The sequence below is a fragment of the Mustela nigripes genome, chromosome 6 (genome assembly GCF_022355385.1).
Source record: "Mustela nigripes isolate SB6536 chromosome 6, MUSNIG.SB6536, whole genome shotgun sequence".
Lineage (NCBI taxonomy): Eukaryota > Metazoa > Chordata > Mammalia > Carnivora > Mustelidae > Mustela > Mustela nigripes.
In genome coordinates, this window is record NC_081562.1 from 63989804 (window position 1) to 64017001 (window position 27198).

The following is a 27198-nucleotide window of genomic DNA, read 5'->3' on the forward strand; positions in this document are numbered from 1 at the left end:
CTCCTTTACATCATAAGAGAGACAATATAGCTTCCTGGTTAAGACCTCAGGCTCTGGAACCAGCCTGCAGAGGTTGCTGTTTGAGCTCTATCAAACAGTCCTCCATATCCCCAATTACTTATACTCCCAGTTTTCTCACCTGTAAAATGGGATAGTAACAGTCTTTCTCTCAAAAGGTTGGTGTAAAGATCCAATGAGGAACATTGGGTGGCTCACTTAAGTTAACACAGTTAAGTGTCTGACACTTGGTTTCACCTCAGCCCGTGATCTCAGGGTTGTGAGATTGAGCCTCCTTTTGGGGCCCAGTGTGCAATCTGCTTGTCCCTCTTCCTCCCCCTTGGCTGCTCTCCTGACCTGTGCAAGCACGTCTCTCTCTCTCTCTCTTTCAGTCTCTCTTTCTAAAATAAATTTTAAAATCTTAAAAAAAAAAAAAAAGATAAAATAAAATAAAAATATTCAGTGAGGTAGTAAATGTAAAGAACCCAAAATAGGCCTAGAAACAAATGTATGTATACTTACACATGTATATGTGTGTGTCTGTGTGTTTATATTTATTGTTTCTAACTTTGTTATATGTTTTCTATATACCACACAGACTATTCTTTTTATTTTATTATTTTTTTAAGATTTTATTTTTTGTTTGTGAGAGAGCAAGTGAGAAAGAGCATGAACAGAGGGGAGAGGGAGAAGCAGGATCCCCACAGAGCAAGGAGCCCAACACAGGCTCAACCACAGGACCCTGAAATCATGACCTGAGCCTAAGGCAGACACTTAACCAATTGAGCCACACAGGCACCCCAGACAATTCTTTTTAAACCATGAATTCATAGTGATATCTAGGATTCCAATTCAATACCACAGGGACCATTCAAGCCTTCTTATTTGTTTTTTGGCGTTTTTTTGGTTTTTTATTTATTTGACAGAGACACCGTGAGAGGGAACATAAGCTGGGGGAGTGGGAGAGGGAGAAGCAGGTTTCCAAGCCTGGGAGCCCCAATGGGGAGCTTCATCCCAGAACCCTAGGATCATTACCTGAGCCAAAGAAAAATGCTTAAGGACTGAGCCACCCACGTGCCCCTAGCCTTCTTATTTGTAATTTCTTTCTCCCATCATGAGAAACTTGGCTTTCATTATCTACGCTATATTTACTTATTTGTGCAATCCTAGAATATCCATAAGAGTTTCAGAATTACTAACCTATAACCCTGTAAGAAGAAGAAACAAGTTTACTAAATAAGTATAGTGCGTGTATACTGTTCTAGTTTTCTGTGTTTAGCTTTTCAGCATACAGTCAAAATACTGATTTCCAAAATTCAGATTTTTTTTTCTCCTCTATCTTCAGCGTAGTTATATTACTCATTTGTAATACAGTTAGATTCATTTGTTAATCTGTATTCCATTTTTGTTCTCCTTATATTCTGGTTGTTTTTGTTTTTAATGTAGGTGCAGTAAAATTCATACTTTCTTAGTGTGTAGTTCTGTGCATTTTCACAAATGCACAGCCATGATACAGAATAGTTCCATTACCCCAGAATTCTCTGGTGCTACTTCTTGAGTCATTCCTTCCCCCCAGTTTCCTACCCCTGTCAATCACTGATATATTTCCAAGCTCTTTCCACCTAGAAGGCCTAAAAGTAGTAATGCCCTAAAATAGCAATGAGTACATCTAGCACCCTTATACTGATTTCTAAATACCATCCTCCAATGAAAGGAATCAGGGATCCCCAGAGCAGTGACTGATTCCAGGACTGGGGAATGGAAAATACTGGATGAGCCTAGTGAATATTCAGTGTCAAAAAGTAAGAAAGTGCTCAGAAAGAAGGGCATCATATATTAAAGACACAGGAGCCAGCCTAAAAGAGCTCCCAGTGGCTAAAGCTGAAGCAGTTCGAGCAAGATAATAACTAACAGTACTGGCACATATTCTGTAGAGTAAAATAAATATCCATGATTATAAAGAACTAAGTGAATAAAAATAAGAGCAGCAGGATAGCTTTTTTTTTTTTTAAGATTTTATTTATTTATTTATTTGACAGACTGAGAGAGTGAGAGAGGGAATACAAGCAGGGGGAGTGGGAGAGGGAGAAGTAGGCTTCCCAAGGAGCCTGATTCCCAGGATACTGGGATTATGACCTGAGCCGAAGGCAGATATTTAATGACTGAGCCACCCAGGTGCCCCAGGATAGCTCTTTCATACAGAAACCTCCAATTAATAAATGTAGGAGAATGAAGTAGAAAAATTTATGGTTGAAAGCTTAAGGTGAAACCAGGATGTTTGCATAATCTCAAAGTATCTCTGCCAAGAATTTAATAATTAAAAGGAAAAAATAATCTTACAGTAGAGAAACCCAGCAGGCACCACCTTAACCAAGTGCTCAAGATTAACATCACTAGTAATAAGACATAACATCATGTACCCTCTGCTGTGATACACTGAAAACAGTATATCACTTCTGTAGTATTCTTGTCATAAATGTATAACTACAATCTAACCATAGGAATACATCAGAAATATCCAAACTGAGGAATAATCCACCTAATAGTTGACTAATACTCTTCAAAAATGCCAATGTCATGAAAAATGGGGAAAGGCTAGGGAACTGTCATAGACTGGAGAAGACTAAAATGACAGCCAAATACAGTTTGGGATCCTGGATTAGATCCTGGAAGAGAAAAAGGACATAAGGGGGGAAACTGGTGAAATCAGTCTATAGTTCAGTTAATAGTATTGTACCGATATTCATGTCTTAGTTTGGTTACGTATAATGTTAGCATTAGGGGAAGCTGTGAATATGGGAACTCTCTGTACTGTTTTTACAACATTTTTGTGATACTAATTATTTAAAAATGAAGCATAAACTCTATCTAGTGTGTGTGTTTCAACCAGGTCCTACAAAGGAGATGTATAGGGACCGTTTTTGATAGGCATAGATAGCATATCATGCTTGCTTTATTGTAATTCATCCTCCCTATAGGTAGTATGGTAATCTTAGAATAAAATCCAAATCCCTTGGGCTGCCTGTGTGGCTCAGCTATTGAAGCGTCTGCCTTCAGCTCAGAACATGATCTCAGGGTTCTGGGATAGAGCCCTGCATCAGGCTCTCTGCTCAGACGGGGGCCTGCTTCTCTCTCTCCCTTTGCCTCTTCCCCTCCTTGTGCTCGCTCGCTCGCTCTCTCTCACAGTCTCTCAAATAAATAAAATCTTAAAAAAAAAAAAAAAAAAGCACCCAACTCCAAATCCCTTGCCCTGGTTGGCAGAGCCTACTTGATTTGATAGTGATATCTTCTACCATCCTCCTTGCTTCCTGCCGTGGAGCTTTTTCTACCTATTCCCTTCACCTGATAGCTTTCCTCTGACACCTGCCCCAGAAAAATTTCCACAGGCCAACCTCCATCTTATCATTTGCATCTTAGTTCAAATGTTGCTTCCTCCAAGAAGCCTCCCAGGTCACTTGTATAAAGCAGCCACCCAGGCACTCTCATTCACACCCCTATTTTAATCCTCTCCATAGCAGTTAGTTATTTGTTCTTCTCACACTGTTTGTAAACTTCATGAGAGAGGCAATCTATCTGTGAAAACTGTTGAATTGCTAGTAAGTGCTAATGGAGTCCAACACATAATTGGTGCTCAATTAATTGTTAAATGAAGGATTTGCCTATTTTAAACTCTGTGAGTATGCATGAGGGTGTGTTTGGCTGGGGTGGGGGGGTGCTTATCTAACATTTTTGCATATATTTTTATACCTTTACCTGATTCAACTGGCCAGACAGCTATTCAGTTATTTTGGTTACAGTTTCAAAGCCTTAAAAAGGTAGTGATTGCTAAGATACTTTTTTTCCTAATTGATTTAAATTTTAGAATATAGAAGGAACTTAAGAAGTCCTATTGCATAGCTGCTTTTTACAGATAGGGAAGCTCAGGCCCAGGCTGGTTAAGTCTAAGACCATATCACTAATCCTTTTTTCAAGATTTTATTTATTTATTTATTTGACAGAGATAGCACAAGCAGGGGGAGCTGCAGGCAGAGGGAAAAACTGATTCCCACGCAAGGAGCCCCATGTGAGGCTCAATCCCAGGACCTTGGGATCATGACCTGAGCCAAAGACAGACGCTTAACCAACTGAGCCACCCTGGCATCCCGACCATATTGCCAATCAATAGCAAAAATGGAACTAGAACTAAGGTTTCCTGACCATAGGTCAGGTCTCTTTCTAACTAGATACAAGCTGTCAGCCTTTGTCAACATTGCAGGGAAAATACCAGCTGTGACTAGACACAGATGTGCAGGTAAGTCTGCACATCAGTTTAAATATAATTTAGTATAACCTGGACTAAATCTGTATTTGTTCAGGATACTCAATTGCAAAATTGATGTCATGTGACTTAACACATAAGGGTTACTTTGGCTTTCAATTTTCGTCTTCTAAAAAATCTGAAGAAGACTCCCGAGTATCCTAAAGTGATGTTTTGACCAAATGATAGATGCTTTTAATAAAACTTGATTGGTTGGCAAGATGCCTGGCTGGCTCAGTAGAGCATTCAACTCTTGATCTCGGGTCATGAGTTCAAGCCCCACATTGGGCATCGAGTTTACTTCAAAAAGAGAAAATTTGAGGGGCACCTGAGTGGGTGGATTAAGCCTCTGCCTTCAGCTCAGGTCATGATCCCAGGGTCATAGGATCAAGCCCCGCATCGGGCTCTCTGCTCAGCAGAGCCTGCTTCCTCCTCTCTCTCTGCCTGCCTCTCTACCTATTTGTGATCTCTGTCTGTCAAATATATAAATAAAATCTTTAAAAAAAAAAAAAAAGAAAGAAAGAAAGAAAGAACGAAAAAATTTGAAGCATGTGGGTGGCTCAGTCATTAAGCATCAGCCTTTAGCTTAGGCCCTGGTGGGATCGAGCCCCGCATGGGGCTCCCTGCTCAGTGGCAAGCCTGCTTCTCCCTCTCCTACTCCCCTTGCTTGTGCTCTCTCTCTCTTGCTGTCTCTATCAAATAAATAAAAAAAATCTTAAAATTTTGACTGATTGATTGCTTTTTAAAAAGTGTTTCATAAGGTAGAAAGGAGTTGTGAAGAAAAGACTTCTCAGGGTTTTCCCTAACATTTTATCATAAAAAATTTTAACCATACAACAAACTCAAAGGATGAACACATTCTTATACCCATCACATAGATTCGGCCATCTGTCTCTGGATTTTTTTTTTTTTTTAAGATTTATTTATGTGGGGCGCCTGGGTGGCTCAGTGGGTTAGGCCGCTGCCTTCGGCTCGGGTCGTGATCTCAGGGTCCTGGGATTGAGTCCCGCGTCGGGCTCTCTGCTCAGCAGGGAGCCTGCTTCCTCCTCTCTCTCTGCCTTCCTCTCTGCCTACTTGTGATCTCTCTCTGTCGAATAAATAAATAAAATCTTTAAAAAAAAATTTATTTATGTGACAGAGAGAGCAAGCACACATGTGAGCAGAGGAGCAGCAGAGGGAGACGAAGGCAAGCAGACTCCCCACTGAGCAGGGAGTCCCATGTGGGTCTTGATACCAGAACCCTGAGATCATGATCAGAGCTGAAATCAAGAGGCAGATGCTAAACTGACTGAGCCACCCACACTCACCTTTTTTAAAAAACAAAGTAATATGATAAAAACAAAGTAAACCTTGCCATTTGCAACAATAAGGATGGAGCTAGAGAGTCTAATGCTAAGCAAAACAGGGGAAGATAGATACCATAGGATTTCACTTCCATGTTGAATTTAAGAAACTAAACAAATGAACAAAGGGGGGAAAAAGAGACAAGCCAAAAAAACTAGACTCAACTGTGGAGAACAAACAGATGGTTACCAGAGGGGAGGTGGGTGAGAGGATGGGTGAAATAGGTAAAGGAGGTTAAGAGGACACTGATCGTGATGAGCACTGAGAAATAGAATTGCTGAATCTCACTATATTGTACACCTGAAGTTAATACAATACTGTATGTGAATACTGGCATTAAAATTTTCTAAATTATTTAAGAAAAAATACCTATGTAATAATTTTATATATGTTTTATATATATATAAAACATAAAACTTACCATTAAGTGTATTCACATTGTTGTGGAACCCATCACCACTGTCAATCTCCAGAACTCTTTTGTCATCCCAAACTGAAACTCTTTACCCATTGAACAGTAAATAATTCCCCATTCTCCCTCCTCCCCCAGCCCCTGGTACCCACTATTTAATTTTCTGCCTCTCTGAATTTGACTGTTCTAGGTACCTCATTTAAGAAGAACCATCTTTTTTGCATCTGGTTTGTTTCACGTTGTCTTTTTTTTTTTTTTTTAAGATTTTATTTATTTATTTGACAGAGAGAGATCACAAGTAGGCAGAGAGGCAGGCAGAGAGAGAGAGAAGGATACAGGCTCCCTGCTGAGCAGAGATCCCAATGCGGGACTCGATTCCAGGACCCTGAGATCATGACCTGAGCCGAAGGCAGCGGCTTAACCCACTGAGCCACCAGGCGCCCTGTTTCACGTAGTCTTAACAGCTTTTGAAATGTTCATTATCAGATGTTTATAATGTTTACCCGTGTGTAGCATGTGTCAGAATTTCCTTCCTTTTCTAGGTAAGAATTCCATCTTACATATACACATTTTGTTTATTCATTTATCTATCGGTAGACATTTGGGTTGTTTCCATCCTTTGGCTCTTGTGAATACTATCAATGTGGGTATACATGTATATGTTCATGCCCTGCTTTGAGTTCTTTTGGGCAAGTACCCAGAAATGGAATTACTTGATCATATGGTAATTCCATGTTTAATTTCTTGAAAAACCACCATACTTTTTCCACAGTGGCTGTACCATTTTATATTCCTACCAGCAACGCACGAGGATTCCAGTTTCTCTACCTCCTCACCCGCACTTATTATTTTCTGGTTTTTTGACAGTAGCCATTCTGATGGGTATGACTTCCCAGTTTATTTTGACATAAGACCAGCACTCTTTTCGAGGTCTTCACAGTCCACATGAGGTTTATGAGCTCAGAAAGCAAATAATTAGTAAACCAAAATGTAGTCACACTCTAAGATACTGAATCCTACTAACCAAGACATTTACTTCAAAGACCTAAGTGAGCTGTACAAATAATGGGCTGGAGTTCAGTCGTTGTCAGCTCTGGTCACATCAAGGACCAGGTGAGGAGAGGATCACAGGAAGCCAGTCAAACCAAAACATTATTTCCCTAACCAGATAAATTGATACTCTTTCACCAATATGGATATTCTCCCGCCTGGAAGCTAGGTAAAGATCAGAAGACTGCTTGCTGTCTTCCGAAGCAGAGAGTTATCCTCATGTTCCTGGCACTGCCATCATCTCAGGAAGCCCTGAAGAAAACACTGCCCGTGGTTGTCTCTCCCTTTTCTCTGCTTCCATTCTGCCCCTTTATGCTGACATTTTTTTTTTAAGATTTTATTTATTTATTTGACAGAGACACAGGGAGAGAGGGAACACAAGCAGGGGGAGAGGCAGAGGGAGAAGCAGGCTTCCTGCCAAGCAGGGAGCCCATCCGGGGCTCGATCCCAGGACCCTGGGATCATGACCCAAGCTGAAGGCAGACACTCAATGACTGAGCCACCCAGGGCCCCTTCAGTTGACATTTTATACATTATTGTTCTTAATCAAGATATATTTACTTCAAAGTTTTACTCTCAGTGGACAGGATTATTTTTACTCTCAGTGGACAGGTTCCCTGTTTTCAGGTTCTTTACAAGTGCTTCATTTTAGTCCTTGATCATTATCTACATAGTTGATATAGATGCTTTTGCTTAAAGAAAAACACCCAAGTAATATTCTAAACCTTGATTTCTAGGGGTACCTGGGTGGTTCATTCAGTTAATAAGGCCCTTCCTTTGGCTCAGGTCATGATCCCAGAGTTCTGGGACTGAGCCCCACGTCAGGGTCCCTGCTCAGCGGCGAGCCTGCTTTTTCCTATTCTCTCACTATCCCTGTCGCTGTCTCTGTCACTATTTCTGTCTCTATCAAATAAATAAAATCTTTTTTAAAAAATTAAAATAAACAAAAATAAACCTTGACTTTTTTCAGTCTAGACAGAGAAAAAGAAAGATCATGTAAGAAAAAACTTATTTTCTAAGATCAGTATACCTTTCTGAGTCCCCTGTCTCTGTAGGGCACATGACTCTGTTAGTACCTCCTATCTTTCCAGGTTTATCTCTTGAGGCAAAAAGACATGGGCACTTTGAGTCCTCATAATTGTCAAGAGTCTTGACACCAGATTGCTTAGCTTTGAGTCCAGGACAGATATATCTAAAAGCTTTCCTCTTTGTCTTAGTATTGTAGACAACTCCCAAGACCTTGTAGAAGCCAAGTGTCACCAGACTGTCAGTTGTAGAATGATTTTTTTGTTCCATAGAGAAGGGCTGGGGGCAGTAAATAATGTACAAATTATCTACATTTAAAAGAGCTTATCATGGTGTTACCAGTATTACCAGTTTCTTTCCAGAGTAGCCATGTACATGTCATCTGACTATTCAAACAGACTTTTTACCAGTAATGTCTACTTACGTGCTTATGAGCATCTGGCTTTATTCTACGTTAAAATTAAGTAGTTATGATTGATTTTATTACCCTAGGAAGAAATATTTTGAGGAATTTTTATGGCTGTACAGAATATGAACTTAAATCAGCTACCCCTTAATTTCTCTAATAAATAATACCAGGTTTGAATGAATGAATAAAACTGGGTTTTGTTAATGATACATATTGTGAGGTAAGCACTGGTTTTGGATTCAGGAAATGTGGATTCAAATTTAGAGGTACTGCCATTCCTAAAAATCATTTGATTTTAGGGAACACAAGCCCATTCAAACCAACTTCAGTAAAAAGGGATGGATTTGTTAGAGATAAAGGTGAGGGTATCTTTCAGAATCCAAGAACAGAAACAACTGCTAACAGTCTTGTCACAGATTACTCTCACTCTCTCACTGGAAGCATATCATTGCTGTTTCTCCTTTCACATCTGCTCTTCTTCCCCTACCCTTCCCTTGCCTCCCTTCCCCTTTCTTTCTGTTTCATTGTGTACATGCTTGCCTGCCCAAGCTCTGGCTTTAACATTGTTTCTTAATTTTAGCATTCAAAAAAAACTAACACGATTTTCTTCTAGTATACTAATTCCTAGTTTCTGAGAGAAAATCTAGTGAGCTCAGTTTAGATCAGACACATTCCTATTTGGTCCATTGTAGCTGAAGGATTGGGATTATGGGGCCATAGGTCATGGTGGTAAGTAGAGTTATGTGTTCTGGGTTTGTGGAAGGGGAGATTCTCTAAAAGTGTGAGTGTGCGGAAAAAGTAATTGGTAGAATATGGATGATATCTCTAGAATAATATTATCTCTGTGACCTTAAATGGATCACTTAGTCTCAGTTACTCTGTTTTCTCATTCTTACAGTGAAATAATGATGATATGGGGCGCCTGGGTGGCTCAGTTGGTTAGGCGGCTGCCTTTGGCTCAGGTCATTATCTCAGGGTCCTGGATCAAGCCCTGCATTGGGCTCCCTGCCCGGTGGGTAGCCTGCTTCTCCCTCTCCTCCTGCTTATGTTCCCTCTCCTGCTGTCTCTGTCTCTGTCAAATAAATAAAATATTTAAAGAAAAAAAAACTTAATTAGAAAGTTTTGTAGAAGCGTTAGAAATAAATCAGGTAAATAAGTTATTTAAGCCATGCCATATATGCTTTTCTGTGAATTAACAGGTTCTGTTTTGGAAGTAATACTTATGTAATATTATGCTGAATTCCATTCTAGTTATCTATAATAAATTATTCCAGTTTAAAGCAGATTTAAATGGTACAGCTACACAGAAGATTTTAGATAGATTTGGATTACAGTTAAATAACATATAAAAATTGTTTTAAAGCATAAAGTTAGATAGAGATTTACAAAGCAACAGAGTTTTTGTTGTGGTTGTTGTTGTTAAGATTTTATTTATTTGACAGAGAGAGACCACAAGTAGTTAGAGACGCAGGCAGAGAGAGAGGGGAGGCAGCAGGCTCCCTGCCAAGCAGAGAGCCCGATGCGGGGATCAATCCCAGGACCCTGAGATCATGACCTGAGCCGAAGGCAGTGGCTTAACCCACTGAGCCACCCAGGCGCCCAGCAACAGAGATTTTGAGCTCCTGTTATGTGCTAGCCCCTATAGGGTACCAAGAAGGCTGCCAGGCTGATGAGGAATAGTGGGCTCCTTTTCCCAGATAGCTTTTACAGCTGAGAAAAATATATACCAAGAGAGAATGACAAAAGTAATAAGCAGTACAAGGCAAATTCAGATTAGACTATAGGATTTTGTAAATTGAAGAGGTCATGGGAGGCTGTCGTGGTCATGGAAAGGTATCTAGAAGAAGCTGAGATCTCAGACACAAATAGAATTAAATAGGGAAACGAGAAGAAAGTACTTCAAGTAATGGAATGCAAAGTCTTATGAGTCAGCTGTCTAGAATGGAATTTTTTTCAATAGGAAGATAGGATGAGACTGAGGGGTAGTAAGTCTTAAATGTGAGCCTGCACAGTTCGGACTGTATCCTGTGAGTTTTTGCAAGTTCTAGAACAAAGGAATTATATTAAGGAGCCAGTATTTTTTTGTTAAGATTTTATTTATTTATTTGACAGAGATCACAAGGAGGCAGAGAGGCAGGCAGAAAGAGAGGAGGAAGCAGGCTCCCCGCAGAGCAGAGAGCCCGATGCGGGACTTGATCCCAGGACCCCAAGATCTTAACCTGAGCCGAAGGTGGACTTGAGGAAAAGAGTCAGGAGTCCTCATTTCCCAACTCCTCTCCCTCTTTCCAAAAAAAGCCTAGTGTAAATAATTCTATGGTGGGAATGCTGATTGCTACCTAAAATAGACTGCACATTATATATTCCAGTTCTTCTCATTTTCCTTAAACATAGATTGTTTTATCAAATTATAATTATTTTTCACTTTGTCATTCTTACCTACTGTGTCTCCAGATAACTTGCTTAAGGCCAACATAAAATTTATTTCAGTATGTCTTACTGTTTCGTGTTTTTTGTTTGTTTGGTTGGTTGGTTTTTTGTGTGGACTTTTTTTGTTTTTGTTCTTGTTTTGTTTTTTTTTTGAGATAGAGACAGTAAGGGGAGGGGTGAGGGAGGAGGGACAGATGGGGAGAGAGAATCCTAAGCAGGCTCCACACCCAGCGTGGAGCCAACACAGGGCTCCATCTCAGGACCCTGAGATCATGACCTGAGCCGAAATCAAGAGTCAGATGCTCAATCAATTGAGCAGCCTGTGTACCTGATTTTACTTTATAGAGTAGAAAGAATACTGAGGAAAAGATTATACAACATAAGTGCTTATCAGACTTAGTGTAGATTCATTTTCAGTAAATACACTTTGAATCAACTTGGTATTCCTCAGTTATGTGAGCTCTAACTTGGCACTGCACTCACAGGGTACCTTATAAATACTGCTGAACTCTAAGTGGTAAATGCCTGAGCATTTTCCCTCTGTTACTTTTACTCAGCTGTGTCATCATTGGAGAAATGACAGCAGGGTAGAGGAAGAGCCAGTGCCGCTTCATAGGCTCATGCTAGGGGCGCCAGATTGGGTTGTCAAGTGTCCCCCCACTACCAGCACCATCCGTAAGAACCGCTTGCCTGGCAACAGCTTTTGCCATTCGTGACCTTGTATACTGGTATGAGCCCTTAAAGATAAATCAGTGTATCATAAATCTGAGAAATGAGTTGAGGTAGGATAAGCCCTACAAAAATAGCCACAGAATTTTCTTTTAATACCTCATTCTGACTTGTTTTTAAGCTACCTCATCAATGTGTCTGTGTAATGTGATATAATGCTTTGCATCTTGTTATTAAGAGTCTTTGATCACATATAAGCACTGAGGCTTGAAGGTCTAAACCTTCAGATCCAGGGATTAAGAGAGGAGGGGAAGGAGAAAGGGAGAAAAGGAAAGGATAAAAGAGGGGCATCTAACTGACTTGGTTGGTGAGGCGTGTGATTCTTCATCTCAGGGTTATGAGTTTGAGTCCCATGTTGGGTGTAGAGACTACTTAAAAATTAAATATTTTTAAAAAGAGAATATGTGTATATTTTATGGGGAGGATATTCCTTATTCTTAATTCTTAGAATCAATAGAGAAAAGGGTTTGTTGTAATACTTAATTACAACTAGGATGAGTCATTCTGGATGTTAAAAAAAAAAATCAGAGGAAGGGATGGTGGGTCACAATCACAAAAAGACTTTCTTGACCCATTATAGTTGCTTTAAAATTACCCTGCCCCTTAGGCTAGCCTTTCCTGCCCAATTCTTCTTCCCTTTTAGGAGGAAAATCATTGAGGAAGATAAACTCAGGGGAGCCTACGTGGATCAATTGGTTAAGTGTCTGCCTTTGGCTTAGGTCATGATCCCCAGGTCCTGTGGTTGAACCGCTTGTCAGGCTCTCTGCTCCATGGAGAGTGTGCTTCTCCCTCCCTCTGCCTGCCTCTCCCCCTGCTTATGCTTGATTGCTCACTCTCTTTCAGGTAAATAAATAAAACTCCTTTATTTTAAGATTTTACTTATTTGAGAGAGAGTGGCAGAGAGAGCACAAGAAGGGTGGGCAGAGGGAGAGGGAGAAGCAGGCTCCCCACTGAGCAGAGAGCCTGACATGGGGTTCAATCCTAGGACCCTGGGATCATGACCCAAACCAGAGGCAGCCACTTAACCAACTGAGCTGCCCAGGTACCCCAATAAGTAAAATCTTTAGGAAAAAAAAAAAAAAGATAAACTGAGTCTTTCTGGGTATAGCATTGATTTTTACACAGAATATTAATCTATACATACATGTAACATTCAGTTGGGGTTTGACCAAACAATTTATTTTGTGGCCGCACAATTTTCAGTCTTTTAAAAGCTTAAGAATTTTGAATTTATAAGTTAAAAAAAAAAAAGGTGTCTTAAAGTGCCATGGAAAGTAGATTTCATATTTTCCATATGTTGTCCAGAAACTACTTGAAAAACAATTCAGTGGATTAAAGTTGTGACAGATAGTCAAACTAGACCAATTAATTTGAATAAAAACTTCAATATTCAACATGGATTATTACTTTTATTTTCTTGATGGTCAAGAATAACCAGGTTACAGGTAACCATGAGGGTGAAACAAGAACATAATAAAATCTGAAAGAAGAAAGGAGTGTTAACTGCTTTATCTGAGGGCATTGCCCATATGCATGTGTTGTAGTGGTGATTCTGATGTGGGGCTGAATTCAATATTCAGATGGAATCTTTGAGCAGTTTAATCAACTTAAAGTGTGTATCACCCGTTCACACTTTTGCTAAGTATGAAAGAAATATTCTGTGCAAAGGTGCTGTAATGCGTTAGTTCTTTTCCAGCTCAAGGTTATTCTTAGGATCTATATCTTTACTGTTCTGTAGGCATATTCAGAACATGAGTGAGATCAAGACAGACGTCGGACGAGCTCGGGCATGGATAAGACTATCTCTAGAAAAGAAGCTCTTGTCCCAGCATCTGAAGCAGTTGCTCTCCAACCAGCCACTCACCAAGTAAGAGACAGCCTCTTAGAGATTTCTGCTTCTGGGACCTGTGTCTGCAAAACAGAGTGCATAAGCTGGCAGACTGACTTCTTCAGCACAAATTGCTGATTCCTGTGCATGCGTGTTCTTCCTTTCTAACAGGCATGTGCTTTGGAAACTCCATGGTTTGACATAGTATTTGATTTTACCTGGGAGGACACACACCAGGCTTGACAGCCAAAGGCCAGATTGCTCTGTTCTCAACCAGAAAAAAACCTAACTAGTTCTCACAGGCTGACAGTAACATCCAAAAGATAGGTTGAATTTATGTAAACCTTATATTGTAAAGATCACAACAAAACCTGAAGTAGCAAAAAAAAAAGTCCACATTAAGAGGTTTCTTCTGAGAGTCTTGGCGAATGCTTACATTCAATCGTTTAGAGCCAGGAAAGCAATCAGTTGCATGTTACTTAATTGTTAACTGTTTACATAGGTCTCCCTTTACTCCCTCAGGAAACCCTCTTAGTTAAAATGCATCATCTGCATAATATATATGTTAGAGCTAATTTGAAGCCTGAGGACTTAGGTCTCTAGAGCAAAGCTACACAAAAAACTCAACAAAGTTCTCAGACTTGACCTTGCATTGAAATCTCATCATTGTAACAATTCTTTTTATAGTTTTGTATTTGTACACATCATCACTGGGCTGCTTACTCCCCCCGCCCCCCGGAGCATTTTAAGATGAGTAGGTTTGATAAAGAATACAAAGTTAGATATAGGCTGTGAACCTAGTCTTGTTCTCTGAAACTAGTTACTCCCCTTACCCATCCCTGCCCATTATAAATCATTCATGTCTACTATGTCCAAAGTACATAAAGTGCTATGTAAAGGTTGTGTGCCTTGGGGTGACTGGCTGGCTTAGTAAGTAGAGCCATGCAACTCTTGATATCAGGGTCATGGGTTCAAGCCCCACATGTGGTGCAGAGTTTTATAAATACGTACTTATATATAGTTGCACACCTGGGTGTTAGTAGAGCATGAAACTCTTGATCTTGGGTCTTAAGTTCAATCCCCATGCTGGGTGTATAGCTACTTGAAAAAGAAGAAAATCCCACTACATAACGGTAAATACCAAGTATTTTGCATGTTTTCTTCTGTACTTTCTTCTATGCATGCTCTCTTAGTTAAGATTATACTGTATTCACAATTCAGTGTCTTATTTTTAAGATTTTATTTATTTATTTGACAGAAGGAGAAAGATCACAAGTAGGCAGAGGGTGGGGGGAAGCAGGCTCCCCACTAAGCAGAGAGGCTCGATACGGTGCTTGATCCCAGGACCCTGAGATCATGACCTGGGCCGGAGGCAGAGGCTTAACCCACTGAGCCACCCAGGCGCCCCTTCAGTATCATTTTTTTAAGATTTTATTTTTAAGTAATCTCTGCACCCAACCTAGGGCTCAGACTCACAACCCCAGTAGTCAAGAGTTACATGGTCTTCTGACTGAGCCAGCCAGGAGCCCCGGTATCATCCTTTTTTTAGCTTCGTGTGTTATAAACATTTCACTGTAAGAGTTTAAGCTCAGAAGACTGAATGCCTTTGTTCATATACTGCCTTTACTATTTACTATTTGAATGACTTTGGACAAGATATTTTTTTGTATGTCTGTTTTCCTAATTTATAAAATGAGAATGCCAGTAGACTTACTTCAAAGGGTAATCATGAGGATTAATATATTAATATAATACACTTGGAAAAGTGCTTTAATGTATGTGCTTAAAATTACTTATTTTTAGTAGTTTTTTTGGTTTTTTTGTTTTTTTTTTGTTTTTTTTTTTTTAAGATTTTATTTATTTATATGACAGAGAGAGATCACAAGTAGGCAGAGAGGCAGGCAGAGAGAGAGGAGGAAGCAGGCTCCCTGCCGAGCAGAGAGCCCGATGCGGGACTCGATCCCAGGACCCTGAGATCGTGACCTGAGCCGAAGGCAGCGGCCCAACCCACTGAGCCACCCAGGCGCCCCAGTAGTTTTGTTTTTGTTGTTAAAACACTTTAGGGGCACCTGGGTGGTTCATGGGTTTAAGCAGCTGCCTTCAGCTAAGGTCATGATCCCACGGTCCTGGATTGAGTCCCATATGGGGCTCCCTGCTCAGCAGAGAACCTTATTCTCCCTCTCGCTCTGCCTGCCACTCTGCCTACTTGTGCACTCTCACTCTCTCTCTGTCAAATAAATAAGTAAAATCTTTAAAAAAAAAATTTTATAAACTTTATCTTCAATGCTCAGACAGTATTCCAGTGTATGCATATACCATGATACATTTTTCCTTTTACAAATAACATTTTAGTGGACATCTGTGAGTAAGCCTTGCCTGTAATTCATATTATACTCTTAGGACTGAGTCCCAAAAGTAAAACAAATGCATTTGACTTTGACTAAATGAATGTGTTTATTTTTAGTACAAGACATAATGAAAAGCATGAAAAATAAACTGTTATTTTGTGCTTGTCTTACCCATTCCTAGGAAGCTTTATAAGCGTTATGCTTTTCTACGCTGTGAAGAAGAAAGAGAGCAGTTTCTTTACCATCTTCTTTCCCTCAATGCAGTTGACTACTTCTGCTTCACCAGTGTGTTCACCACTATCAGTAAGTCTGGAGAATTGGCTAATAAGTGAAGAGTTGCTCAGGCGACTAATGGAATAAGAGTTTATATTTTTACAAGTGACATATATGACAGTACAGTGAAATGGACTGTTTGTGAGGCAGGCCCCAGACCTCTATTTAGGAATGAAGCTTGTGCCCCAGCAGCTGGGACTGCTTTGGGAAGGCAGTCCTCAGCTGCCAGCCTCTGTGGGGAGTGCCTCACCAGAACAAACTACCTTCCCCTTCCCAACCCTCCCAAGATGATCCCTCCTTAGCAGGGCCAGCCAGCATCCTAGGACTATCATAGGGCTGTTCTAGAACTTAACTGTGGCATCAGCTGAGGACTTCATTGCACTGTATCACAGTTCAGCTTCTCTCAGCCACATGGTGATCCCAGGAGCAACATGTTGCATGCTGACTTCTGACTTCATCTGCTTTCCAAGAACCCCAGTCTACAGTAGGAAATGGGCTGGAGGTTAAAAAGGAATGTTTGATTAGGGGCCCCTGACTGGCTCAGTCTGTGGAGCATGCAATTCTTGATCTCAGGGTCATGAGTTCAAGCCCCATGTTGAGCCTAAAGCTTACTTCAAAAAAAAAAGTTTTATTAAACAAATCATCCAGTATCTTACATAAAACACATAAAATTTTAAAAATCAGCATACCATAATAAATGTATGGAACTGTGAACATCATTAAACTTTGATGATTCAAAAAGACTTTAAGACCTTACGGAATAATGTAGGATTGTAGAAGGAGGAAATGCTGATTGGAGTTGTGTTTTTGATGGAAAGTCAAATTATCGCATTTATTCACTAGTACTAATTCTTAGGTGCAGTGGCTCCCCTTACCCACTTTGGAGAATTTTTACTTGTATCAGAAATTGTGTTTAGCTGCAAGAATCAGAAACTTGGAAAACAGTGCTTTAAACAAATAGGTGGTTTCATATTTCTTATATAATAAGAAGTTTAAAAATAGCCTATGGTATGTTCAGGGACCCAGAGTCTTTGTCCTTCTCTTCTAGACAGTCCTCAGTGTGTGCTAATCATCTCATGGTCATAAGATGGCTGTTCTCATTCCACCTTCTAGCAGGGAAGAAGGAAGGAGTGCCAAGGAGTAAGGGGCAGAACCTGTGCTAGAAAAACGGGATTTTCTAAGAAATCCCAATAAATACAACATGTCACTGGCTAAAAATTAGTAGGTTTTGGCTTTCTAGTCTCTGATAGAAGCAGACAAGGAAACATTGAGCTGAACTGGGTATTAGGCCAACCAGTAGTATCTGCCAACTATCCATTAGTATCTAAACTATCAGTTTAAAGATTTTATTCATTTATTTAACAGAGAGAGAGAGATTATAAGTAGCCGGAGAGGCAGGCAAAGAGAGAGGGGAAAGCAGGCTTCTTGCTGAGCAGAAAGCCTGATGCGGGGCTTGATCCCAGGACCCTGAGATCATGAAAAGAGCCAAAGGCAGAGGCCCAACCCACTGAGCCACCCAAGCACCCCAAAACTATCAGTCAGTTTAGTACATTACTGCCGGTGTAAGAAGCTAAGATGTTAGGGGTGCCCAGGTGGCTTAATGGGTTAAGCGCCCAACTCGATTTCAGCTCAGGTTATGACCTCAGGGTTGTGACCTCAAGCCCTGTGTTGGGCTCCCCACCCAGTGGGGAGTCTGCTTGAGATATTCTCTCCCTCTCCCTCTGCCCTTCCCTTACCATCCCCCCGCTTTCTCTCAAATAATACATAAATAAATCTTTTTTTTAAAAAGAGTCTAAGATGTTATGTACAGTCTTAAAAGAAGTAGCCCAGGTAGTTAGGACTCCTCTAAGATCCTACTTGTGTCTATAGATTCCATGTAAGAACTCTGAAGAATTGAGATCTTCATGAAAGAAATAATTTTAGGTTTAATAATATTACTCCTTTTTATACTTGATGTAATCACAGTTCTGCATCTGACCCTAAACCCTTTTTTTTTTTTTGTAACTTTTCTAATCCTCTCAGTGAAAGGACTGAGAGAAGCCTCTGACACCTAAAATAAAGTCTTGTACTAACCTCTTCTGCTTTCCGTTTCAAAACCCATTTGATTCTTATGATTACTAAACCATGAAAGTATGGCTTTTTCTCTGACATTTTCCTTTCCTTCAGCCAAAATGAAAAGACCAAAAGGGAGGTTATTCACCTAACATAAAGAAAGTCATTTATGTAAAATTAGGGAAATGAACCGTTAATCCCATTCAGTTTCCTTATCTAAGAGTGCATTGAACCATGATCTCATTTTCTGAGGCTGTATCTGGGCACCTTGTCCAATAAATGTGTATCATCGTATGTGTAGATCTTTCAAGGAGGACTTCTGAGACCCTTTCTTTTGACTAAAGGAGCAGAAATTCCAAGGATACAAAAACAAATTGATTCTACCCTGCTTTAAAAAAAAAAACAAACAAGTATGACTCTGAGGGATAAAATTACGCCAGTGTTTGAACCATCCCCATTTTTAAAAGAGAATGGAGGGAGTGCAATGTCTTTATTGTGCTACCCTGTTTGAGCAAAAGACAGTGATAGGACAGTGACATCTAGTGGTATGCCTTCTAAAGAGCCTTTAGGGCTCTTTAGAGGAAAAGGAAAAAGTTGCACACAGATTGCTTTGTACATCTTAATTCTTCCCCAGGGCTCCTCTTGTACCTGAGTGGCCTCAATAGCTTTCCAAATTGTGGTTTATACACTTTGTTATATCCAGAATGGTACTGTTTATTACTCTTGGCTTTGCATAACGAGCTGTACAGTTGGGATGGGAACATTCTGAAACATTGCCTTGAGGAAATAAGCAATAAGGCAGTAGTGTCCAAGAAGCCATTCACCCCCTTTTACATATGAACCCACATCAGGAACCATGCTCCCTAGTATACTTGATTTTAGAACAAAATTTAAAACATGAAAGCAATGAAAATTTGTATAGGAGTCAGTTCTGGTATTAATGCCTGGGATTGCTTTTTGTGAATGTAGAGGTTACATATGTCACCATGGTGATACTCTGCATGTCATGCATACCTGGTAATAAATATGCCATGGAAACCGTCACAAGCTTGGACTTGTGATTTATAAACTGGACCTCATTTATAGACTGGAAGAGGTAATCTCATCTTCCGTGTAAGCACATCTTGAAAGATCATAACAAGCAAACTGTGCAAGCCAACAGAGTCATTAATATATATTTCCCTTATTATCAGAAGGATTTTATTGTGATTTTTAATTTCAACATTGTTCTTCCAGTGATTCCATATAGGTCTGTGATCATCCCCATCAAAAAGCTGAGCAATGCGATCATCACATCGAACCCTTGGATCTGTGTGTCAGGAGAGCTAGGAGACACGGGAGTAATGCAGATTCCCAAAAACCTCCTTGAAATGACTTTTGAGGTAGGTTCAGGTAACACCTTTCTTAGCAGAAAATGTCATACATAGTTCTACACAAGGATTCCGGTTTTACTTCTTCATGTGTCCTCAAATCAAATAATACAAAGGAGTACTCAAGCATGCAGGATCATTTTTGTGAGTATACACCTAAAGTTGTCTTAAACACAGTTATTTGTTTTATATTTTTATTGCTATAATTTTAGTTATTAAGCTCTATTTTTCTACTTGTAATGGAATACTTTGGGGCTTTGCTAGGTTCTATTCCATGATTGCTGGTGCTTTGCACAGAAGTGGGCAAGTAGGGAACATTCAAGTAAATGCTTTTCCCACAGTGTTTCTCTTTCTTACTGTAAAATGCTCTCTGCCACCTGAACAGAGGGACAGGAGAGCTGACACCCAGGCTTATGGCTTGTAAACCACATGGTGACATTTGTAGCGTGATCTATAAAAATATTTTTTGATATTGTAGTCAGTTTTCAGGTCTCACCCTTGTCTTTGAGCCCCCCTGCAGGCTGATCCTGGAATGCAGGAGGAAGACAAACTCCTGCTCTTGTTTCAGGAGAGAAGTAGTACTGACTGAGTATCCTGTTTCCATGTTCCTTGGGGTCTAGGAATAGCAGTTTCCACTTAGTCATAACACACCCAAGAGCCCCTTTTAGCCCTCTTTATCTAAAATAGACTCACTATACACAAAAGATTAAAATGCTTGGGTTTTCTTTGACTAGCAAGTATGAAACATAAACTCTATTATAAGTTCCATCATTACTGTTTCCAGACTCTCTCATTTCTGCTTACTTCTTTCCATCTTTCCTGCCACAGCTAATTGAAGACACCGTGCTCCCTCATGTGAATGACTGTGATGTCTTCTCACCTTGATACAAAGTCAAGGGCTTTAAGAATTCATAGCTGTGATGTTCCTAACCATATATAGTCATTTGGGGGTTCTGTGATATTTTGCCAGAATTTAAAAGTCAGAATTTAATTGACATTTATTTTTACTATTCCTTTTATTGCTTTCTTTTGTATTTGTCCACTGATGGCCAGGAAGGATATTGATAACTGTATTTTTTTTTTATGATAGCTTCAAAGGCTTCTAGTAGGTGAGATTTCAGGTCAGTTCTGCCTTGGCATTTTATTAGAAACAGAAAAACAGCTATGTCAGTGATTATTTATTTATTTATTTATTTTCCTGACTTCACTGTAACTGAATCTAAATAGCATTCTTTTGCCACTTCTTGAAATTATTCTCTCCATAAAGGCGCAAATTCTGGGTTCCCCAGTTAGAAATAACTTTTCCTTTTCCAGTGTTTTTCTAATACTTGTTTATATCTCTAGCACCTTATATAGTCCCCTCATTTGATGGTTACTGTTCATATGTGTCCTAGCTCATTAGATGGGATATATTGGATGTGAATATATTTCTCTACTACAAAGCAGAGCACATTATGCAGGATGAGTCTTCTGCAGTTGTTAAATTAGATGAAACCAAAGTGCCACCACTAAAACTAAGCAGTAGTGGGAGTGGGATCAAGCTCTGAATAACCTGTGGTCCTGTCCCTCCAGTGCCAGAACTTGGGGAAGCTGACCACAGTTCAGATTGGTCACGATAACTCAGGACTGTTAGCCAAATGGCTAGTGGATTGTGTCATGGTCAGAAATGAGATCACAGGACATACATACAGGTAAGTAAATGTCCTTGGGAGTTCAGAATTCTTTCTTTGAGATTTTTTAGACAAGAAAAGGTTTAAGAATTGCTTCCTTCTGGGGTGCCTATCTGGCTCAGTCGGAAGAGTGTGTGACTCCTGATCTCAGGGTACTGATTTTGGGCCCCATGTTGGATGTAGAGATTACTAAAACAAACTTTAAAAAAAGAATTATTTTCTTTCTAAAGCTTTCTCACTGCCTTCTGAATCTTAGTTTAGGTTGTTGTGTTGTTTAGTCTTACTTTTTTTTTTTTTTTTTTTAAGATTTTCTACATATTTGAGAGAGTGAGAGCAGAGTCAAGAGACAACAAGAGTGGAGGGAGTAGCTGCAGGGGAAGAAGGAGAAGCAGGCCCCCTGCTGAGCAGGGAGTTTGGGGGTGGGTACCTGACCCCAGGACTCTGGAATCATGACCTGAGCTGAAAGCAGACACTTAACTGACTGAGCCACCTAGGTGCCCCTTAGTTTTACCTTTTATGTAATACAAAATTGCCCCCAGAAAACCTCTAAAAAATTATTTGTGTGTGCTATCAATGCTTAGTCCGCAAGTGTTGGAAAAGATATAACTCTGTTTAAAAAAAAAAAAAAATTTAAAAGGGCAGCTTGAAGTAATTAATTTAGTAGGAGGAAAGGATCTTTTGGACTCTACTGGTTAGAGCTGGTACTCCTCTTTGGAAACACTGTTTTTCTTTTCTCCTATAACTCAACTTCCATATTAGCTTGTAGTTTGAAAATATTCTTGTCAGAACTAACCACAGTATTTTAATATAGGTGAGGTATAAGAAAAGAGTGAACCAATTTAATTTGTTTGAATGTGGTAACAATTTCTGGCTATATAAGAGAGAATGTCTTTATTCTTCAGAGATTCATACTGAAGTGTTTTTAGGGGTAAAATGTCCTGATGTGTGCAATGTACTGTAAAATACTTCCAACATAAAATAAAAACAAAGCATATGGCAAAACATAAAGAATATGGGTGTCTGTTATACAATTCTCTCTACTTTTCTGTATGTTTGAAATTTTAAAATTAAATTTAAAATACAACCCATAGGCACTAAAATGATCGGCTTCACCCATGGTGCCATTTTAAAAATTCTGATTAAAACTAGTGAAGTACTGGTGATGGAGAAGTTGTTTTTCTGACCTATAAGGTTCCCATGCGGGCGGTGGTTGGGGAAAGGCATTGATGATGGAAGCCTGGAGAGAATCCTTATTGGGGAATTGATGACCTCGGTGGCAGATGAGGATCTGGTAAAGCAGTGTCGGACTCCACCCCAGCAGAAATCCCCCACCTCGGCTCGGAGACTGAGCATCACTTCACTGACAGGAAAAACCACCAGTAAGTACCATCACTGATTGTTAAATTTGCAGTATGCCTCAGATGTTGCAGACATCATGGGGCCATTTCACAGGGAACATACGTTAATGAAATGTGGCAAGATTAAAAAGAAGAAAGTGGAGGAAAATTAATTTGGGCAAACAGAATTTGAAAGAGCAAGGAGAGAGGAAAGGGAAAAATAAGGTAAGAATTAACAAATAATTAAAAACCTGAAGAATTTAGATATTAAAGTCAAATAAAAACTGCGTGTTCTGTTTTAATTAATCTATGGAAATGTGACTAAGTAATATTTTGACTGAAACTTAAAGGAGGAAAGGTACCTGGCTGGCTCAGTTAGTAGAGCATGAGACTCTTGATATTGGGGTTATGCGTTCAAGCCCCATGTTGTGGGGTAGATTATACTTCTAAAAAAAGGGGGGGGGTGTTTGGGTGGCTCAGTGGGTTAAGCCTCTGCCTTCGGCTCAGGTCATGATCTCAGAGTCCTAGGATCCCTAGGATCGAGCTCCTCATCAGCAGGGAGCCTGCTTCCCCCTCTCTCTCTGCCTGCCTCTCTGCCTACTTGTGATCTCTCTCTGTCAAATAAATAAATAAAAATTTTTTTTTAATAAAATAAATAAAAATTCCTCTCCAAGGACACCTGGGTGGCTCAGTTAGTTAAGCAGCTGCCTTAGGCTCAGGTCATGATCCTGGAGTCCCAGGACTGAGTCCCACATTAGGCTCCCTGCACAGCGGGGAGTCTCCTTCTCCCTCTGACCTCTATCCTCTCGTGCTCTCTCTCTCTCTCTCTCTCAAATAAATAGAAAATCTAAAAATTCCTGTCCCTACGCCTGTGTTCCTACAGAAGTAATAAAATACTATAGAGGAGTGACTTCTATAGATAGGATGCTGTATTTACATGCCATTTTTAATACTACCATAAACTTCCAATTTATGTTAATATAGTCTTTAGTAGGCTGAATAATGTCTCCCGAGAGTATTAGATCCTAATCCCAGAATCAGTAAATGTTACTTTATTTGGAAAAAAGATCTTTGTAAATGTGATTGACTTAAGGATTTGGGGATGGGCAGATTACCCTGGATTATCTAGGTGGGCCCTAAATGCAGTCACACATATTCTTAAAAGAGGGAGGCAGAAATTGGAGTGATGCAGCCACAAGCCGGAGAATGCCAGCAGCTGACAGAAGCTTGAAGAGTTGAGGAGTGTGTTCTTCCTTTGAGCCTCAGAGCTGCCCTGATTTCTGCCCGGCGATAATTTCTGATTCCTGGCACTCCGGAGCAATGAGTGAATAGATGTATGTTGTTTTAAGTCATCAACTTTGTGATAATCTATTACAGGAGCCACAGAAAACTAAAACAGAGGCAGTATGATTTAGTGAAAAATTACAGAAGTTTATCATGGAAGTGGTTTTATTTCAGCCATAGACAATAAAGCCATAAGTAGAATATAACAGAACCTGAGAGGTCTTCAGTTTACCAACAAAGAGGTTTCCTTAAATATCTTTAGTCCCTGTCCATTTATTAGCACATGGCAGTATATTAACTATTAGATATAGCCTAAAAATTCTCCTTACTCTTTTTTTTTTTTTTAAGATTTTATTTATTTATTTGACAGAGCACAAGTAGGCAGAGTGATAGGCAGAGAGATGGGGAGAAGCAGGCTCCCAGCTGAGCAGGGAGTCCTGGGATCATGACCTGAGCTGAAAGCAGAGGCTTAACCAACTGAACCACCCAGCCCCCCCCCATTCTTTCTCAAAATATTCCCCTGATTCATAATTCCTTGTTGCCTTCAGAATTAGACTTCACATACTTACTAGATAAGCTAAAATTATAAAGACTGATAATACCAAATGTTGGTGAGGATGGAGAGCAGTGGAATGCTCAGAGGAATGTTAGTAGGAATGACAAAGGAAAAACAGTTTGGTACTTTATTCTAAAGACATGCACACCTTTAGCATACACTTGACACAGAATCCCACTCTTCAGTATTTACTCAAGAGAAATGAACATGTGGAGCTACACTAATACTTGCAGTCCTATGTTCATAGGAGCTTCATTCATAATAGTCAAAATAGAAATAATCCAGTATCCACCAGCTGGTGATTGGATAAGGAGAATGTGCTGTATCTATTCAGTGGCATAGTACTCAGCGGTATCTAAAAATGAACAAACTACTGATGTATCTAACAATATGGGTGACTCTCAGAAGCATTATGCTAAAGTAAAAGAGAACAGACACAAAAGACTAAATGTTCTGATTCCATCTAGACCAAATTCTAGAAAAGGCAGTATAATAATGATAGAAAGCAGAGCTTCAGTTGCCAGGAGTTGAGAGTTAGGGAAGGGGATTGACTGAAAAGGGACACAGGGGAACTTTTTGGTTGATAGGAATTTTCTGCATTATGATTGCGGTAGTTTTGTGACTATACATCTGTCTGAGCTCATCAAATTGTACACTTAAAATTGGTGAACTTATTGTATGTTATCCTTAATTGACTTAGAAGACTGACTTAAGGGGGCACCTGGGTGGCTTAGTTGGTTAAGCATCTGCGTTCCAGTCAGGTCATGATCCCAGAGCCCTGGGATCAAGCCCTGCATCTGGCTCCTGCTCAGCTAGGAGCTGGTGTCTCTCTCTCCCTCTGCCACTCCTTCTACTTGTGCTCTCTCACTCTCTGTGTTATCAAATAAATAAATTTTTTTAAAAAAAGACATAAAAGGGCGCCTGGGTGGCTCAGTGGGTTAAGCCGCTGCCTTCGGCTCAGGTCATGATCTCAGGGTCCTGGGATCGAGTCCCGCATCGGGATCTCTGCTCAGCAGGGAACCTGCTTCCTCCTCTCTCTCTCTCTGCCTGCCTCTCTGCCTACTTGTGATCTCCCTCTGTCAAATAAATAAATAAAATCTTTAAAAAAAAAATAAAAAAAAATAAAAAAAAAAAAAAAGACATAAAAGGGGGCGCCTGGGTGGCTCAGTGGGTTAAAGCCTCTGCCTTCGGCTCAAGTCATGATCCCAGAATCCTGGGATCGAGCCCCGCATCGGGCTCTCTGCTCAGCAGGGAGCCTGCTTCCTCCTCTGTCTCTCCCTGCCTCTCTGCCTACTTGGGATCTCTGCCTGTCAAATAAATAAATAAAATCTTTAAAAAAAATAATAATAATAAATAAAAATAAAAAAGACATAAAAGATTTTAGCCCAGTCCATCCAAATTATTAGAACTTCTAAAACAGTCCCAGTTTATTTGGATATTACTGTTTTAGGAGGCCTTACTCCCTACTTTGGTCATATTTTCTTTCCTTACTCAATAGGTAGAAATTTTTAAATAACCTGAAATTCAGAGATGGGTGTTTGGCATTTTCTCACAGTGTGTGCAGGTGATATTTAGAGAACTAAAAGCTTTAAATCAGTTTTAAAATACTTCTGATTAGAGGCTCCTGGCTAGCTCAGTTGGTAAAGCATGAGACTCTTGATCTTGGGGTTGTAAGTTTGAGCCCAATGTTGGGTGTAGAGATTACTTAATTTTTTTTTCTAAGAGTGTATTTATTTGACAGACAGAGATCACAAGTATAGAGATTACTTTAAAAAAATAAAATCTTTAAAAATAAATAAAATAGGGGTGCCTGGGTGGCTCAGTGAGTTAAGCCTCTACCTTCAGCTCGGGTCACGATCTCAGGGTCCTGGGATCGAGTTCCGCATCAGGCTCTCTGCTCAGCGGGGAGACTGGGCTTCCTTCTCTCTCTCTCTCTCTCTCTCTCTCTCTCTGCCTGCCTCTCTGCCTGTGATCTCTCGCTGTCAAATACATAAAATCTTTTAAAAAATAAAATACGACTGATTAGTACAGTGCTATTTTAGAATGAATAAAAGTTTTCAAAATAAGTCTTCATATTTACTTTTTTTTAAATATTGTATTTTTTTCATTTGAGACAGAGAAATACAGAGAGAGAGCGTGCGTGTATAAGTGGGGCAGACGGAGAAACAGACTGTCCACTGAGCAGGGAGCCTGATGTGGGACTTGATCCCAGAACTGTGGGATCATGACCTGAGCTGAAGGCAGGCACTTAACCAACTGAGCGACCCAGGTGTCCCAAGATCATCATGTTTAAAAAAATACAATATTCAGTGTTGCCTGACTGGCTTAGTTGGTAGAGCATATGACTCTTGATCTGAGGGTCATGATTTTGAACCCCACATTAGACATAGGGATTACTGGGGAAAAAAATGAATATTTAAAAAATATATTCAGAGAAAGGAAAAAAATAACTAGCAGCTGAAGAAGTCCTTCAATCATTAGAGGTTCCCATTTTAACAAGTTTTATGCATTGGTGTGGAAAAAACTTACTTGAGTTTTACCTGGAGAATGTTTTATGCAAGAAATCCTCCAGAAGTACAAATTCAAAGATTCTAAAACACTAGAATGTATAGCTTGTCCTTTACAGTATGACATATAAATTAAATTTAATAGTTCATCACCATAAGACATTATCAAAAATTAAATTTTTTCTCTTATTACCTACCTACTTCTATCCCTAGAATCTGTTTACCATCTTTTTTTTTTTTTTTTTAAACATTTTTGGGTTTTGGGAGGCAAAGGCAGTTTAG

At 39.8% G+C, this 27198-nt stretch overlaps 1 protein-coding gene across 2 annotated transcripts in view; it reads left to right on the forward strand.

Moving 5' to 3' along the window:
- The window catches only part of DENND5B (DENN domain containing 5B), a 201393-nt gene that overhangs the window by 163032 nt on the left and 11163 nt on the right, over positions 1–27198 (forward strand). For both annotated transcript variants that reach the window (XM_059402699.1, XM_059402701.1), the window contains 5 exons: positions 13430–13558; positions 16049–16170; positions 19429–19574; positions 21135–21253; positions 22424–22611. In XM_059402699.1, the coding sequence (XP_059258682.1) occupies positions 13430–13558; positions 16049–16170; positions 19429–19574; positions 21135–21253; positions 22424–22611 (704 nt within the window). The remainder of the gene's footprint in view (positions 1–13429; positions 13559–16048; positions 16171–19428; positions 19575–21134; positions 21254–22423; positions 22612–27198) is intronic.